The 17,363-nt window shown below is 43.4% G+C and overlaps 1 protein-coding gene across 1 annotated transcript; it reads right to left on the bottom strand.

The window, feature by feature from the left end:
• Nucleotides 1–1,094: 1,094 nt before the first annotated feature.
• On the bottom strand, nucleotides 1,095–13,277 carry chrna11 (cholinergic receptor, nicotinic, alpha 11). The gene is made up of 12 exons (XM_041955584.1): nucleotides 13,159–13,277; nucleotides 12,817–12,956; nucleotides 12,481–12,525; nucleotides 12,077–12,186; nucleotides 11,908–11,987; nucleotides 9,503–9,670; nucleotides 9,215–9,409; nucleotides 5,497–5,583; nucleotides 3,854–3,963; nucleotides 1,708–1,859; nucleotides 1,495–1,611; nucleotides 1,095–1,407 (listed from the first exon to the last, which is right to left on the bottom strand). Exons 2-12 carry the CDS (start codon nucleotides 12,892–12,894, stop codon nucleotides 1,125–1,127), a joined length of 1,425 nt encoding a protein of 474 aa, XP_041811518.1. The 5' UTR covers nucleotides 12,895–12,956; nucleotides 13,159–13,277; the 3' UTR covers nucleotides 1,095–1,124.
• Between the last annotated feature and the right edge of the window lie 4,086 nt (nucleotides 13,278–17,363).

Genomic DNA, 17,363 nt, shown 5'->3' with positions numbered 1-17,363 from the left:
ATCCGTTGGCCCATTAGGACCTGCCAGAGGCAGTTAGGTAACTGCTTCATGAGTTATTACTGGTTCAAGGCTCCACTGTGGTGCAGCTACTGGCCACTGCGCTGTTGATGACCATTTAATTCAGTTTCCCGGTCATGATGAGCTCTGCACGCTGTGCCCGCTGCTGAGGAGCTTTTGATCTCTGCTGATTGTTGCAGATTGCCAATCGTCTCAAAGAGATAAGACCTTGGAAATTTAAAGTGGCTTGTGAGCAGAGAGGGGACTTCATCTTTTAAAAGCTTATTAGTCTTCAAGATTATCCAAAGTCTTTCAATTTGACGGTCATTAGATGGATGTGATTGAATAATAGATTAGATCCTCTTCTGTTCCTCTTTGCTGCTCCTGATCTTCGGTCCGGTTTTTTATATCTGAGCATCAGGCTGCTTACTCTGCCTATCTCTGCCAATGTCACGAGAGAAGAGGTCTCGTTCCCTCTTGACTGCTCTGTTGTCTGTCCTTGTAAAAGTCTCTTTCTCTACTGCCCACCCTCACCTCCTCACATCACTTTAAATGATGCAGTCTTTTCTCAACATGTGGGAGTGAAGGACTGTCTTCCCTCCTCGAGAAAATAAAACAGCCAAAAGTCTGTCTTATTTATCTGCCCCTATCTAATGCCTGTCTCTTTCCCCCTCTTACTCTCTCAATCTCCCCCCTGCTTTAAGAGCTTTCTTACTTGAGGTTGCATTGGACCGATAATCTTCTCTTTCTTTCTCCCTTTCTGACTCATCTTTCTCCTAATTTTGGGGGAAATTCTTTGAATCGACCACAAGAATCCATTTCACCTTGTCAAGAATCTGATAAAGCACCCTGCTCACCCTAATCTCATTAAGTCCACTGTGGTACCCCCTTCCTCATCTATTTTCTGCTTATATTTCACTCACAAAACAGAATGTATTGCAAAGAAAACCATTTGTTTTTGTTTTTTTTTTATTTCCCAGTTCCTCGCAATCACAAATCACAGAGCCCACAGTCCGCTGGAAATTGTGTTTCCTTGGATCCGGGCCCACTCCATCCTTCATCCTATATTCAATTCCCCTCATCCTTTCCTTCGCACCACCGCTCCTCCTCTTTTTTCCTCTTTGCTTTCAAACGAAGTCCTTTGAAATAGCCTCCACAAAGTTGGGAGCAGACATGAGGATAGAGATGGTGCATATGATGTTGAAAACGCTGAAGGCCACCAGACACAGGCGGTCGATTACGGCGCCTGCAAATTTCCACTGGTCGGCCACGCTCTCGGCCTCGTCCTGCTCCCGGAAACGGTCTGCCATGTAACGCACCTCCTCCAGGATAGCCTGCAGCTGGGGGTCTCCTAACCCTGCAGCCGAGCACCCTCCAAGCCCTCCGTGTCCAACTCCGAAGCCCCCACCACTGGAGACAGTGCTGGGGCAGCCTGTATCCAAATTGGGGGTAGGAGGTGGCGGGGAGCTGCAGAACTGAGATGGCAGATGCGGAGGCGGGCTTCCTGCTACTCGCGGAGGCCCTGTTGAGATGTTGTTCCTCTGGACAGGCTCAGAGAGCACTGAAGGGTCCTCCATGCTCTGGAAGCCCATGTAAAGAAGGTTCCCGTTGTTGTTAGTGCTGGACTGGGTGTGGAGGTGAGGGTGCCCCGCGTGGAGGGGCCCTGTTTGGAGCGGAGCCAGGTTCTGTGGGTGCAGAGGATGGAGGGTGGGGTCCGGAGGGTTCGGGATGCTCCCGCTCTGGGAGCCCGAGGAGCAGCGCCGCAAGTGGGGGGCACATGGGGGTCGCTCTGGGTCGTCATTCTCTCCTGGCCGCTTCATACGCAAGAACCATGCAACCCACTGCAACAAGACGAGCTGCACCTGTAGAGAGTAGAAGAGAGACGCTGATAAAAATCAGAGCCGACAGAGTGAAAGAGCAAAAAAGCATGAAAAATAAGGCACTGAAAACCACCCACACATCTTGACCTTCACATAACATTCGTTAAAAGCTGGGCGAATAGCTTCACTTGTAGCGGACTGGCGTTGGTGCTGCTTCCAACCTTGATCTTGTTTCAAAGTGCAGCTGCACTTGTAGAAGTAGAAGCACGAGATCCTCACCAGGGACGCCCAGTTTTAAAGCGCCTGAGGCAAAGAAGATTTTTTAGCCTGAACTGTATTTGCAGCAGAGAAGACGCTCACAAAGGCAGCATTAGATTTAAACTGTGGAATCAGTGCGATCAACTAGCAGGTTACTGTTTCATGGCCATAATGAGCTTGCAATAATGTTACAGTAAACTGCTGCGTTAAAAACTCTGTTTTCTCCTCTGTTCTCCTCGTCTCCTCTCATCTCCTTGTTTCCTCGTGTTTCCACTTCCACAACATGAAAACCAAACTCCCTTGGAAAAAAAACTACACGTCCCCTGAAAGGGCATGTTGGCCCAACAGCATCCAGATCGGTGTCTGGCATCTAATGAGAGGCTAATGTCCAGATGACTGCTCAATTAGTCTCCACCGAGTGTGTTCACTGGCTAGGTAACAGTCCCTGTTGCCGCCGCTGTTGATGTTGTTTTTGTCCGGGCTGCAATTATGAACTGTGCTGGTTCTATGCTCTCATCTGAACCACATCAATTAGCTCGTTAATTGGCCATCGGACTGTTTGAACAGGCTATTCATCAACAGGACGTCCTTGCAATGTCTTGATACACCCGGCATCTGCCGAGCTCTTTGTCTACATATCGGTAAATGTAGAACTGTCAATTTTTCTCCGCGTTCACAACACCCCCGAGATAACTTTAGCTGCTCACGAGTCTGTCTGTGTCCCATCAGAAATAAATCATCTTTTTATGTGCTGAATTCTGACCACTTTCTCCAACCCCCCAATCAATCAATCATGTAGAAATGTCGATGACCCTCCCTCTAGCGCCACCAGCAGGAACTTTGTTACAAACAGTGCTCTTGGATAGTACTCATTTGAAATGTATTTGAAACTGGAACTGAAGTTTATATGTAGATCTTGTTTTGGCTCTTTTCCTTTCTGACAGGAGTGAGACAAATTCTTGACATTGTGCAGGCTCATTTATAAGCCGGTCAAGCTTTCTTTTGGATTCTCCTGCCCTCTCATGAGTTTCAGGCAAAAAAAGATCAGTGCAGCCAGAGAAAAAAAGACCATTTTAGGATCTTAAATTGCGAATTTACTCAAGCTGAATTTAAGATGTATGTCATGTCATATTGATGGAAAACTGAGCTCAGTTTTGTCTTGGAGAAATTGGCTGTACAAAGACGAGACCTCATTTAATATTTTTCTTATTTTAGTGGGAGAAATCGTGAAAAAAAAATATCTTCAAGTGTCAAACAATGCCATCCTATGTTAAATTTGTTAGAAATAATGAGGAATTGTTCCTGTTTGAAAGGTTTTTGATCTATTCACATTAGAACCAAACTTTTGTAGGAATGCTTGATGCATTTTTTAGCATCGAACAGAAGGCAAAAAAAAAAAAGAGAAGAGGGAAAGGGAAGAAGGAATGATTCAAATCGAATCCGCCCACATATCCAGAGCGCTTTGAAAAACACTCCCGTTGAAGTCTGTGGCGAGGCATTTGATGAGCACGCGCAGGCAGACTGACACTGCCGGATGAGTCACAGCTGAGGAAGTCAGAGAATAAAAAGAGAAAGGAAACTGGCAGACGAGTGCAGGTAGCACTAACAGATGGATGGAATGTATTTATATATTTATATATAATGCTGAAATCTAAATGCAGTATACCATATCTGAAATAGGGAGACCAACCCTGAAGAGGATTTGACAAACCAGAAAACATAGTGTATGTAACTGATTATGCATGAGATTGTGATGAAGAGTTTGAGGTCAGACTCACCCATTTGGGCATGTTTCCTCCGTTTGGATCGTGGTGATGATACTGCAGAACCACCACCGTGGCGATGACTGACATCCCAACGATGATCATTATGCTGGCAAAGTACTGACCTGGGCGAAGGGAAGTGTGGAGCTGTGTTACAATACATTTTACACACACGCTCATTTCCCACTACTGTTTCCTACAAGGCTATCATAGAAACACACTTTCATGTTTTTTGTCAGTACAGGGAGGAAAAGACTTTATTTCAGTGGTTATTTCCCAGATACGTGACCAAAAAATACTGGAGAATAACAAGACTTTGTAAGGATTTTTCCTCCCCTGCGTTATTAGAAATGAACACATCTTTTGTTAAATCTTCATGCCAACCTGTGACCTGCCGACATTACCACCTGCTGTTAACTACATTGTGTTTGTAAAAGCGACTGACGATTAAGAATGCACTGGGGTAGTTATTCTTACTAGAAGAATTATGCTGAAGGCAGCGCTCTGGTGATTATGACTTTTTTTTTTTCTTATGTTTTAATGACCAGGATTTGTGTCTTGAGGCAAAGATTTCCATGCATCTGTCTCTGGCTGCAATCTTAGCTCACTGAACATAATTTCCGGCTGTGTGCCCGCAATCAATTTAGCCAATTAAGTTTTAAGGCGAGCAGATGGCTAAAATAAATTCTGTAATTCTGTGTTTTTCTTCTTTTTTGGCATTTTGTAGCTCCACTACTGTCTGGTAATTTGTTGTAATCATGTTTTTTTTCTTTATTTTGTGTAGTTTTTACCTATCCAAACTAAGAGTCCTCAGATACAGGGTGCAATATCCTGAACACGTTGGTAGGACCTCTGTGACAAACCTGGGGTTTTGTTGTACTTTACTCAAGTATTTCTATTTCATGTTACTCTTCTACACTTCTATGTGTGCATTGTCATAGATGAAATTATCCAACACTATATACAGTTGATAAAATTGGCTCTACCTTGATAATATTCATATGCAGCTTAGACTATAATGAATCAGGAATTCAGTTCAAATAATAAATATGTAACACTTTGAATTGAGCTCTTTTGCATAATGAGTATTTTTACTTTTGGTACTTTAAGTACACTTTGCCACTAATGCATGTATTTTTCCGTTATGGTCCAGTGTGTAGGATTTAGTCCCATCGAGCAGTGAGGTTGTAGATTCCAAGAAATTTAATTAAAACTAAATGCTAAAGGAACAAAACTTTGAATATTATGGTACATTTCTGCCAGTAGATCCCCCTGAATCCTACACACTGGACCTTTAAGGAAGGGTTTGAATGCAGGACTTTTTAACTGTGGTATTGTTACATTGATCTGATCTTTGGTCTTGTTGATGCAGTATAAATAAACCTGACTTGACTTTGTAAACCACCAGAGCTCAACCAGAAGCTAGCTCCCTGGAGTTGTTGCTGAGAAAATTAACACGAAAGTCCAAACATTGATTGTCCCTATCTGATAGAAACTTCATGCAGCATCTCTGACGAGTACAACATCTTGATTTCATATTGACAATCATTAAATGTTGTTATAGCAACAGGTTTTAAGTGGGTGTCCAGTGAACTAACTTGTTCATTAGAGACCATGTGAACCAACAACTCATCAATCCAGCACTGCATCCCACATACCTATAAGGGGGACGGAGTCAGATGTGGCTGGCATGATCTCTGCAACCAGCAGCATGAAAACAGTCAAAGACAGCAAGACGGTGATTCCTGTAGATAGATAGATAGATAGATAGATAGATAGATGGATAGATAGATAGATAGATAGATAGATAGATAGATAGATAGATGGATAGATGGATAGATGGATAGATAGATAGATAGATAGATAGATAGATAGATAGATAGATGGATAGATAGATAGATAGATAGATAGATAGATATGAGGACATCATGCTGGAACTACGTTTTGTTAAGCAATCAACATTTGTGGTTGAAGAAATTACATTAGTGTGTCTGGTATTTTGATAAATGGTCACACTCAGGATGAGACCAGGTTCGATTTATGTAAGTGACCCCCTAATGATCATACAGTGAATTACTTTTTGACATTCTGTACTTCTACAGCAAAAAAACCCCACTTCCACAAAGCAAATAGCCATTTTTTAAGTTGTCCCAACTCCACCCGCGTGCATGTGAACACACACCCCATATACTCCTGCACTGAAACTCCTCTCCATCTTCATTTATCCACCTCCACACTATCTGTCTCACTTCTGAAGCAGGCAGAATTTAAGTAGTGCTTTGCTGGCATAACTGTCCCCATTCAGGGGCATTCAATTAAAGTCCTAGGCCGAGAGATAAAATATGAATGCCCTGTAAGGATATTAAGAAAATTAAAAATGCTTCCTTTACGTTGCTTTCTTTTCTCAAAAATGACCCGTGTTCTTTTTAAAAGCATGTTCCTCTCACCCTAAAGGCCCAGCCACATGGTCCCTGTGACTCCTCCATCAAGTGGAGTGACAGAGTATTTTCCTGGATGGCAGTGTGTAAGCTCTCTCCCCCTAATCAATTCACTAGCCTTAATTACATCAATAGGTTAATTGGCCGTGTGTAAGGGGTTAGCATTTTTTGTGTCAAGAAATGCTGCGTAATGCATCCTGTATTGAGGTTAAGGATATGCTTTGACAAAGCTGTCGCGATTTCCCTCCCTGAACTCAGAGGCATTTATCTAAATGTTCGGGTGTGTTTGGTGAATTATCGAACGGGTGCAAAGACAATGCAATAATGTCACGTCAGAAACATGACTGCAGTTCTTTCATTCAATTAATCTGCTGACTGTTTTCTCCATTAATCAGTTAATTGTGTTTGTCTATAAAATGTCTGTGAGAAATGCCATTATAATCTCTCAGAACCCAAGATGACATGTTCGGATAGCTTTTCCGCTCTTGCCAACAGTCTAAAACCCAAAAATATTCCATGTACAATGATGTCAAACAGAAAAGAGCATAAACGTAAATCACATTTGAGAGGAAGAAGCTAGAGAATTTGGCATTTTTGCTTCAAAAATGGCTGAAACACTTAATAATCTATTATCAAAATGTTGCCACTATTCCGTGAATCGATTTATCCTTTCAGATCTACTCAGAAAGGTCAGATAATCTGGACTCTTTATTGCCCCGATGAGGTGAACATCATCCATCTTGGGCTCTACACAGGTTGAAACAGATATTACAGTTTATTTGCAGCACAGCTTCCTCTCTCTCTCCTTCAGCTTATTATAGTGCCATTTGGTTGTCTCCCACCTCTTCCTCCTCATCAGTCCTCCCTCTCTCTGTTATGCTGTCCTCTCTCATCCTTTTCGAATTCTTCTCCCGTCTGCGTTCCCTCTTCGCTACCCTTCCCACATCCATCCGTCTCTGTTCCTCCTCCTCGCATTTCTCATCTTTCTATTGCATCCTGTAATCCGTCTCATCTCTCAGCTCCACACCCTCTTCCTGTGCCTCTTTCATCCCGCCCCGTAGTCCTCAGTGACTCTCCAGTTTCTGTTTTTGCTTTTATTCCAGGAAGGTTTGCTTGTTGTGAACACTCACTAGGTTGGATGTTGAGGGAAGGGACTGTTGTTGCCTTTTCAAGGTAGAATTTCCATCTGGTCCGTGATGTAAATCTATCAAAATGAAAGCATGTCGTACAACTCTTCTCCTGCACGCCATGCTCATTCCCTTCACCAAACTTTTTAGAATTGGTGAGTTGGTTTCGGTTTGTCTTTATACAGTCTATTGGTCAGTCATGTGACTTATGCAGTTAAATACACATACTTAACACTTTTTACAGAATAACACATTTACTTTTAGTGGATTTGTGTTGTGTGAGTGCATTTTCTTCCTCAAAACATTTACAAAGCTGTTCTTTTTTTAAGTTTGAAACCTGCATTATTTACATCCGTGTTTACTTGCTAGCAGTTTTTTGGCTGGACAGCAGCAAGGCGGGTTTATATGAGGCAGCAAACCGGATGAAAGCTGAGCAAAAATTGTGGGAGAAAATGGGGATAAATGTGCCAGTTACTGCAAAAGAGGATTGAATTGCTGTTTAGTGCAAGCGAGAGAGAGCAAGTTACTGCGTGAGAGTCCCTAACCCTCTGGCACAGTAACTCCAACATCTCTCACGTATATTTGTGTCCTCTCACTTAGCTTTCGTCCGGTTTGGCGCCACAGAGATCCAGCCCTATAAACATGAAAGTTTTCCCTGATTTACTGACTGAGTGATGAGGTTACACTATTGGTCCAGCGTGTTTTGGTGTTTTCCCATTGCAAGTGCGACGGCACTTTCAAAATGAATAGGCACAAGTAGTCCTCAATTTTGTCCTCAGGATGCTTTAACAGAGAGGTGCGACCTTTTCGCACAATGAAAGTTGTAGAAGTTTATTTGGAATAAACACCGCATGATCAGACATTCAGCATGTCATCTTACGTGACTGTGAACTTTACTGAACACGAGCACATTCATTGATACTGCCATGGATGCACATACAAGGTACAGTGACCAAACAGCACAACCATTTAGCCAAATCCGCAAAAGAAAACCCATCAAAGTGTTATGGCTGCATGCAGAACAGGAGGATTTAATTTAGCTACGTTATTACCAACAGGCATGAAATAGAGGACTGCACAGGGATTCCACAGATCTCGAAGGAGTGGGCAGTTTAAACTTTGATGCCAGCGGATGTGGGCGGTCTGGAAAACGGATAAAGAAAACAGTCTTGCGCATGGGTCCAACACAGACAGACCTCATTATGTCCTCAGGATGCTTTTACAGCAAGGTGCGGACACTCTTCAATCACCACAGGAGCACACTGACCAAACACGATCCAACCATACGCTTTCGGTTTAGACCTGGTCTTCTTTCTCTTCTGCCTTTGTTGCCACATGTAGATCAGTGAAATAGTGTGAAACTATTGGCACGACTGTGAAGCACGTCACTTATGTTTTGTACATGTCTGTGCATGTACACGATAGCAAACAAAAAAACAAAAACAACCCACTCATAAAAATCCATATAACACTACAAGCAGTCAAAAACTTAAAGTAAAGAGTAAATATGGTATTTTGTTAAAAGCTTATTTCCTTTTAAAATAATAATAATGATAATGATGGCAGTGTTGTTTTGTATAGTATGCATGGTAATCTAGAATCTTAATAGAAGGAAACTGGGAACAACAACAGGATGAAGCTTTAATTTCTATGGACTGGAATCTCACACTGGTCTTCACCTCACTGTGAGAAGTCCCTGAGCTAAAAGCCAAGATATAATACTAACAAGCCCTCTTTGTACACTTCTTCTGCCTTTTTGCCCCGCTGTAGCTGCCTGTTTCCTCAATCATTGCTCTTTTTGATCAACTCACCCAGTGAGATCTTCTCCCCTGAGTCAGCTGGTAGCACAAAGATGAGCAGGGTCATGGAAGACAGCAACACACAGGGGATGAGCAGGTTCAGGGCATAATAGAGCGTCCGCCGACGTATTGTCACAACAAACGTCACATCCGGGTAAGGCTCCTTACAGCAATCATAGAAGGCCTCGTTTCTGGTGCCGGGAACTCCTGGAAGAATGAGGACAGAGGGAAAATGACTCTATTGCTCTGTGACTGGATGCTTTTGATGAGGATGCAAGGCAAAGGTTTCACCTTACTCACCAATTAAGTCCCACTCTCCATTGGGCATGTAGCCTGAGATGTCAGCCTCATTCATCTGGAGGTCCAGCAGCCAGCCGTCATACGTCCAAGAGCCGAACTTCAGCTCACACCTCTGGATGTCAAAAGGGAACCAGCGAACGTCCACGTTGCATGTGCTCATAAAGATTCCTGAGAAAAAGGCAAAGGAGGACAAATGAAGAGGAGGCGGCAAGTTAAAGCTCCACAATCAATTGACCAAACAACAACAATGACCCTTGCAGCGTCCTGTACTGAGGTGACCAGGGACAGATGTATCTGGGGACCACTTGTGTTGTGCAGAAAGCCTCCTCTGAATAACAATCATCAGAGAATCATTCATTCCTTTCATATCCAGACAGCTCTAAACACTGAGTTCTTAATGCAACCACCTGCCATTTTTACACAGAAACGGTGTGAAAAATGCTGCATCACAAGCAAGAGTGCACCCAGCAATAGGATTGTTATTTACGTTGTGCAAGTCTACAGAGAGTTTACCGTTTTGAAATTGAGTTTGGAGGCTGGAGAAATGAAAGCAAAGACTAGATTAGAAACAACCTCCCATCAAAGAAATGCGCAGAAAAAACCTGGCAGCAGTATTGTCACTCACAGATATTCTTTTTCTGCAAGCAAATGCTGTTTCTGCGCTCTGCCTGCGCACACAGCTGTTAGCTAAGCCTCAGAAATAGAAAGCAACCTCAACAGTGACACTGAAAAATGAGATTGTGCATAGTGCCCTAATCAGATTACCACTTTTATTATGCAAAATGATCACACTCACATGCATATGCAAAGACACAAGCAAGCACAAAATCAAAAAGACACACTTGCACGCTGGTATCCACCCACCCGAACGAAGAATCACAATGATCCTCGCACTGGCAAACTCCAGCCCTTCAAGTAATTACTGAAATAGACGAATCAAGCCTGTTCAGAGGCGCGCACAGAACCAAAATGCCAGTGAAGCCTTAGAGCCCTCAAAGACATTCATTATGAGGCCGTCCACATGCAAATCAGCCTTCAGAGTGGAATGAAGCAGAGTTAGGGAAGAGTAAGGAGGTTAGCAGGTTAAATGCGTGTTTCAAAGCAGAAGTTGATCACAAAAATGACACGCAATTAAGTGGTAGCTATAAATTTTCTTTTCATACTCTCCCTGCGCTCTCAAACCAAGTTAGCGGCACCAAGGCCTTGCACGTGGTTGTCTTTGCTTCATGGGGATGATTTCTTTATAACTGCTCAAATGAAATTACACTGATTACCTATAAGTAGTCGACTGATTTCTGCACCTTCATGCACACTATATTGTTTGTAATCCGCCTCTCACAGATATCCAGTAACCTTGGAGCAATCGCTCTCCTTCTTGCAGCAAAGCTCCCAAAATAAATCTCCATCTTCATTCTGAAAATCGCTTCCCCAGAAACCACTAACGGGCTCTTAGACAAGATTCCCAGCTTGCAAATGTCACCCAATCAAGATACATATGAGCTAAAATCTGTTATCTTCTGTTTTGCCATTAGAACCAAACATAGCACCTTTACCTCTGCGGTTAAAACAGACATTCTTCAAATTATGGTGTGCAGCAGACACCTGGGATCATCCACCTTTGAATTATTTACTATGTGTCAAGCTCCTGTTCCATGCCTGCCACCCACAGACCTGTTGCCTTTCATTTACTGGCAATAAGAGCCCAAGAGGACCTCAGAAAATTGCAAACAGACTTCTGAGAGGGAGGCAAAAAGCTTTCTTTTCCCTTTTCTCCTGTTTTTTTCCCATTCACCCCATCTCTCCTGCTCTCTTTCTCATCCTGCCTTTGTGGTAAAACCTCTCCTCCTCCTCCTCAGCACCATCATTTATTCTTTTCCCTAATTGGCTCGGGTCCAGATCGCAGCATTAAGGAGCTGTATTTACATTCAGCAGCAGCCTATTAATAAACATGGCTGCTGAATAGAATTGATAGGGTGGCTTTCTGAGCTTTGACTTTTACTTCAGAGGCCCCCCCCCCAAACTCCAGGAATTCAATCTCAGCCTTCTGTAATCTGGTTTACAAAGAAACGACTGAGAAAATACAAAGTAAAGACCTGTGGAAACCCTGGGGAGCCGTTACTTTCACAGGCTTGCACGGGTCTTGCATTTGGGTTTCGACAGGAAACGGAGGAAGCCAGCGTCTCCTATTTATAGGTGTTACTCTCAGTGCTGGGAACGTGTAACCAGCGAGTAACCAGGGATGCTGTTTCATTCTAATAAAATATTAATGTCAAATGTACAAACAGGGGAGATATGCAGAGATTACAGAATGAGATGCTGCTGTTGCACCGCAGGGAGATGAGGAAGTGATGGGACGGTGAAAAAGGGATGAACAACAGTGATAGCATGAGCAAAAAGAGACTAACCTGGAGGCAGGTACTCGGCGTAGCCGCTGGAGTTCACCAGAACATTGGTCTTAAAGGTGGAGTCAAAGTCGTCATCTGCACTGAGAAAGGACAGATGTGGAAGTGACTACTTGTTGAGATATAATGCGTGAGCTGTAACTGCCTGTTTAGATGTTTGTGCGTGTTTTACCTGTTGTAGAGCAGGATGTCTGGCGTCCACACCTGATCTGTGGTGAAGCGGAGGTTTTTCACTCCGGGGTGTTCACTCTGGTTCCACTGGAGATAGTGGTCGAACCAACTCTTAAACGCAGAGACACAGATGCAGTTTTTTATCCCAGTGGGGTCGACTACAGGCAGCCAGTCTGAAGTCCAGAATTCATGTAATGTACTTTACAAAGCATTACTATTGTACATTTATTTCCTGTCAAAAATGTAAGCTGTTTCTTAAAAACAATTTCACGTATCTCTGGAGTTTAAAGATGTTATGAGATTCACAGAGTGTAGGTGACTGCGTTAATTTACATGTTAAAGACCAAATAAAAATCACCTGAGCTCATAATGGCAGCAAATTCATTATTGTCCAAAAGCACTTACCATCCGTAGCCATATGTTAGTGGTGAGCACTTGATTCTTCTCATCCTGCAAAACATTTCAACCATTTTTAGTGCATCTCAAACAGCGGAATATTATTTGGCACCCTTTTTAAATATTGCGGAGAATTTTAGGCAAATTTTCACCTTAATTAAGGAAACAAAACAACAGGCTGCAACTGATTTTTTGCTCTCCAAGAAAAAAGCTTCATCACACAAATTGATAACATCATCTTATATTTATTTTCAATGTTAGAAATATATTCACTCCCCATGGTCACACTCCATAACTCATCTGACAGCCTCATCACTCAGACTGAGAATGACTGCAGACACCCACCACGTCCATGATCTGTATCAAACTGAGGGTGAAGACAACAGTGAGAGGGTGGGAGTCGTTGCCCACCGGCCGCTCCATCCGGTTGTAGTCCTTCAGGAGGTTCTTCAACAGGTTCCTCTGGTGAGGACCCTGCAGCGACACTGGAGAGGCAGAAAAGTATGGCAGGATTTAACAAAATGTACACCTGTGAAAGCAAGCCACACTCCACAGCATAATAACACCTCTGTATGTTAGAGTCAACGTCGCCTATGAAACCCTTAGTGACAGATAAGTCTCTGTTTTCTGTGAGGTGAATAAAAATGACACCAATCTTCAAGGAAAACCTCAAAATGAAAATCTCACCAGGGAATCAAATGAGGCTTTCGGGTGGGAGCACGGACAGGCAGGGAAACGGCAAAGAAAAATCAAAAGAGCAGCTGATTGGATCAGAATATTTAGCCCGCAGGAACCGAACATCCTTATCTATAAATACGTCCAGAAGAACAAGACTAAAAAGAAGAGAAACGGAGGAAAAAACGGGATGAAATGACGTAATTAGTGGAAATAAAAGCTAATCTTTTATCACCATTAGTCACACTTATCTTGACTTTAATTGTTTAAGATTTGCAAATTAAATATAAAGGAGATCTCCAGCTCAGATGGAAATATTCAACATTAATATTAATGCTGTGCAGAAGGAAATCGACAAACATAGGGGGCTTGCAGAACAGTCAGTAAACAAATAGTGATCTAATTAGAAATAACGGGAAACCTTACCAAGGCATAATCGACACTAATGAATGTATAATTAGGTTCATTTGAAATCCTCAGAGTAATGCACATAAAATGTTGAATAGAGATGTTTATGGACTTTGAAACAAATTGACGGGAGTGTGTGCAGACAGCGCTGTGAACCACAAATGTGCAGACCAATTTAAAATGTAAAGGATGTTGTTGACTGATGTTGTTGTTTATCATATCCAAACATATAGCTTTTGATTTACATTGTAGATGAGAGCCGGAGGTTTCTAAAGCCAACATTTATACCATGTTTAAATACAGGGAATTAAATTTAAATGATTCTCAAAGACATCCAGGATTTCACCCATCGGTGCAATAGTGAAGCAATTAAAAAATGGGGTCTTAGATCTGAAAATATCACTGGTGTTATATAACCTCAATAAAGTGCTAGAAAGGCAGACAGAGAACATACTGTATATGAGACAAACAGTGTGGAGAAATTGTTTTGTTTCTGGCTTTGAAGCTTCTTCCATTCCTCTGGATGTTTCCTTAAATCTATTGCTTTTGAAACTCCACCGCAGCAATACCGTCCGAAACTTTTGCCTTAACAATCCTCACGTCTTTTATTTGCTGGACTTTCTTATCAAAAAGCCTCTTCTTGAAAACAAAAACAAACAGAAAAAGCATTTCACTGCTGGTACTTGTTCCGCCTGTGGGGATAAGTTCACCCACTCTCCTCTCAGCCCTGTCATCCACTGTCAGCCTTTATATTCAGCTACGACTTCTGCTGCTCGGAGCCCCATCAGATCGGCTGCAGTAACACATCCACAACAGGGCGGCAAGATGGAAGAGCCGATCTATACGTGCAGTTCAGTTGATCTGTGACCTGTTTTGCGAGGGGGTAAAGATCCCCCGACATGCATGCGGATTTGCACATAAAAAGGCTTGTGGAGTGAGGAAAGACGTTTATGACTGCTCAGATATTGCATCTGGCTGGCTGCACAGACAAGATGTCAATCTGCCTGTTAAAGCATCTCGTGTGGAGGCATGCAGCCCTTCAGGTCAACTCAGCGATATGTGTCCAGATATATAAGAACACAGTTGTGACAAATCCCAGAGAAGTAAACAAGCGAGCAAACAGGTGAGACGGATTCTCACTTTCCTTCTCCGGGAGTCTTTATTTCTTTCTACTTTGAATTCTTCCCCTGATGTACACTTCACAGATCAAGCATCAACACCGCCGACTCCAATTCCTATAAAATCACCCACTTTGAGACTAAAGTGCCGCTGCTGCAATCTGATCCCTGAAAACAGAATAAAAGACAGAGAGAGACAGAGAGAGAGGGAGAGCTCACCGTGGATCAAAGCAGAGAATCCAGAGAGGAGCAGAGCAGCCGAGTGCCACATCCTGGTGGTGAGGAGCAGGAGCAGAGAGGAGGCAGAAGAGGAGAAGCTCCGGGTGTTGATGGAGGAGGAGGGGAGGGAGGGAGGACAGGGAGGACAGGCTCAGGAAGCTGCTGGAAATCCCCCGGTCTGCATCCAGTCAGCATGAGAAGGAAGGAGTGTGAGCGTGTGCTGGAAGAGAAGGGAGCTGAGAGAGGAAGAGGAGGAAGGAGAGACGAGGAGGTGGCTGTGAGCTCTCTCTCTCTCTCTGCCTCCCTGTCTCTCTGGGAGGTGGGACTAAAATGGAGAGCACGAGAGAGAGAAATGCCAGTGATGTGGGGTGAAAGGTTTGAAGACAGAGCAGGAGGTGGGGAGAGGAGATGCTATGAGATGTGGCTATGACTTGACCTTCTTAAAGACAACAGAAACAGATGATGCACACGATTTTAAATGTAGTTAACGCTGATGGAGAATTGATTGAAAAGGTTGTGACAAGGAAAACATACAGAAACAGTAGTAAAGTAGGCTTCCCAAACAGGTCGGGGCAGAGAAGTGTTTTAAATATGCTCAATTTGTGCACAAAAATGGGCACCAAAAGGCAAAATGAGCACAAAGACCAGAGCAGCTGAAAACCCAATCCTTCTTTTGTTCTTTCTGCCTCTCCGTTATTGAAAAATGTTGAAAAGAAATCACTTCTCTGTGCGTAACATCTCCCTTCCTTTTTCCTAAGTGAAAAGGAAAATGGTAAAAGAAGAATTACTGACCGAAACCTCACTCATTTTACATTTCATCCCTCATCTTTCATTCCCTTTTCCCATCTCCTGCTGTGTGTCCTGCTGGTGTTCACATGTGTACCACATCGTGTCAAAAATATATGGACGCTGGTTACACGTATGATAACACCGCGGCGGTAATCGTCACACACTGCTAGACAGGAACTGTGTGTGTGTGTGTGTGTGTGAGAGAGAGAGAGAGAGAGAGAGAGATACCCCCACTCAGCTGGGGGTGAGCTTTGAATCATGGGGGCAGATGGACTTCAGTTTAATTGAGAAAGTGCTGGGCTCTGCAGGAGGGCAACGGGAATGTGCATAGTTAAACTCTACTTCTCATTTGTCCTCACGAAATGCTGATGCAAGGGCAGAGGCAGCGAGAGACCGAGAGAGAGGGAGAGCGAGGAAGGAGGAGGGAGGGGAGCATGAGAGGAGGAAGAAAGAGTTGGACTGTATAATAGATTACCCTATTACTTCTACTGCCCTTCGGAATTACCCCTCTCCTAGGCAGCCTGTCACACATCCAGAGCGCTCCCGAGCCACAGATTCATGCTCGGCTGCACACAGAGGATGGAGAGTGGCCCTCGGAGGCGAAAAGAAGGATGGCTAAGTCACCAGTGAAACCAGACGAAACTGCACCAGGCGTGGAGCGAGGGCACACAACGTGCCTCGGCAATGTGTCATCAGAGCAGGAGCATCCTGTTGCTGCTGCATCCCTGCAATATTGCTGCTTCAATGTGTGCAAAATTGACTTTGAGTTAATCTCGCGAGGGAAAAAAATGAAAAAGCGCCTTGTGCTGTTATGCACCAAGCACCGGCGTGACACAGTGCCAAAAACAAAATTCACTGCTTCATAAAAATACAGATTGGAGGCACTGAGGCGTGGGTGACATCTGGTGGTTTGTTTTCTAACTGCATGCTGGCTGCAGCTCAGCAACACTGGTGGGAGCCTTTTTTTTTTTTTTTTTTTTTTTTTTGGTGTTAATGAAAGAGGAATAAACTGAGCTAAATGAAACGAGAAGATGATGAGAGCCAATGCCATAAAGGGAAGACTAATTAGGAAACAATACAGCCAGATGAATGAAAACTGGGAGCCAGGCGTGGAATAAAACCACAGCAGTGATGCTGATCGTTGGAGGAAGAAAATACGAACATCGTGTGGACAGTAGTAGTGGCACAGATCACCCTTTGAATTCTAATTTTGTTGATACTGATTGTGATTGTAATGGCACAGCAGCGGTGGCGGCCATCGCTCTGACCTGGTGTGACTACAGCTCATCCCTCTCTGTGCTAAATGCTGAATGCCTCCCCTGACAAAGCAGCCATCAGGGCTGCTGTGCTGTGTGTTTTTAATTACTCTGCTGATTGGATTAGGCTCTCTCCCACGCTGACACGTCCCCTCCACTTAATAGGGTGTTATCGACAAAACCGGCACATACATCCACTCGCCTGTGACGTCTGATTTGTCAGAGTGGCCTTTTTTGTCTTGAATGGAGTTGAGTAGATGAAGATCTCTTGTAATAGAAAAGTATATCCTGCCACAGCAAACCCTGTTGGACAGATGTAGGCTGTTATCCAATAAAATTTTATGGTGTGAAATCTTAAAAGAGCACCACACCCATTTAGCACTTAAATAACACGGTCAGACAACGAGACTGAACGTTTTTTTTTTCT

This window comes from Chelmon rostratus, chromosome 16 (assembly GCF_017976325.1).
Source record: "Chelmon rostratus isolate fCheRos1 chromosome 16, fCheRos1.pri, whole genome shotgun sequence".
Classification (NCBI taxonomy): domain Eukaryota; kingdom Metazoa; phylum Chordata; class Actinopteri; order Chaetodontiformes; family Chaetodontidae; genus Chelmon; species Chelmon rostratus.
The sequence above is the reverse complement of the archived record's forward strand: the minus strand, read 5'-3'. Positions and strand labels throughout refer to the sequence as shown.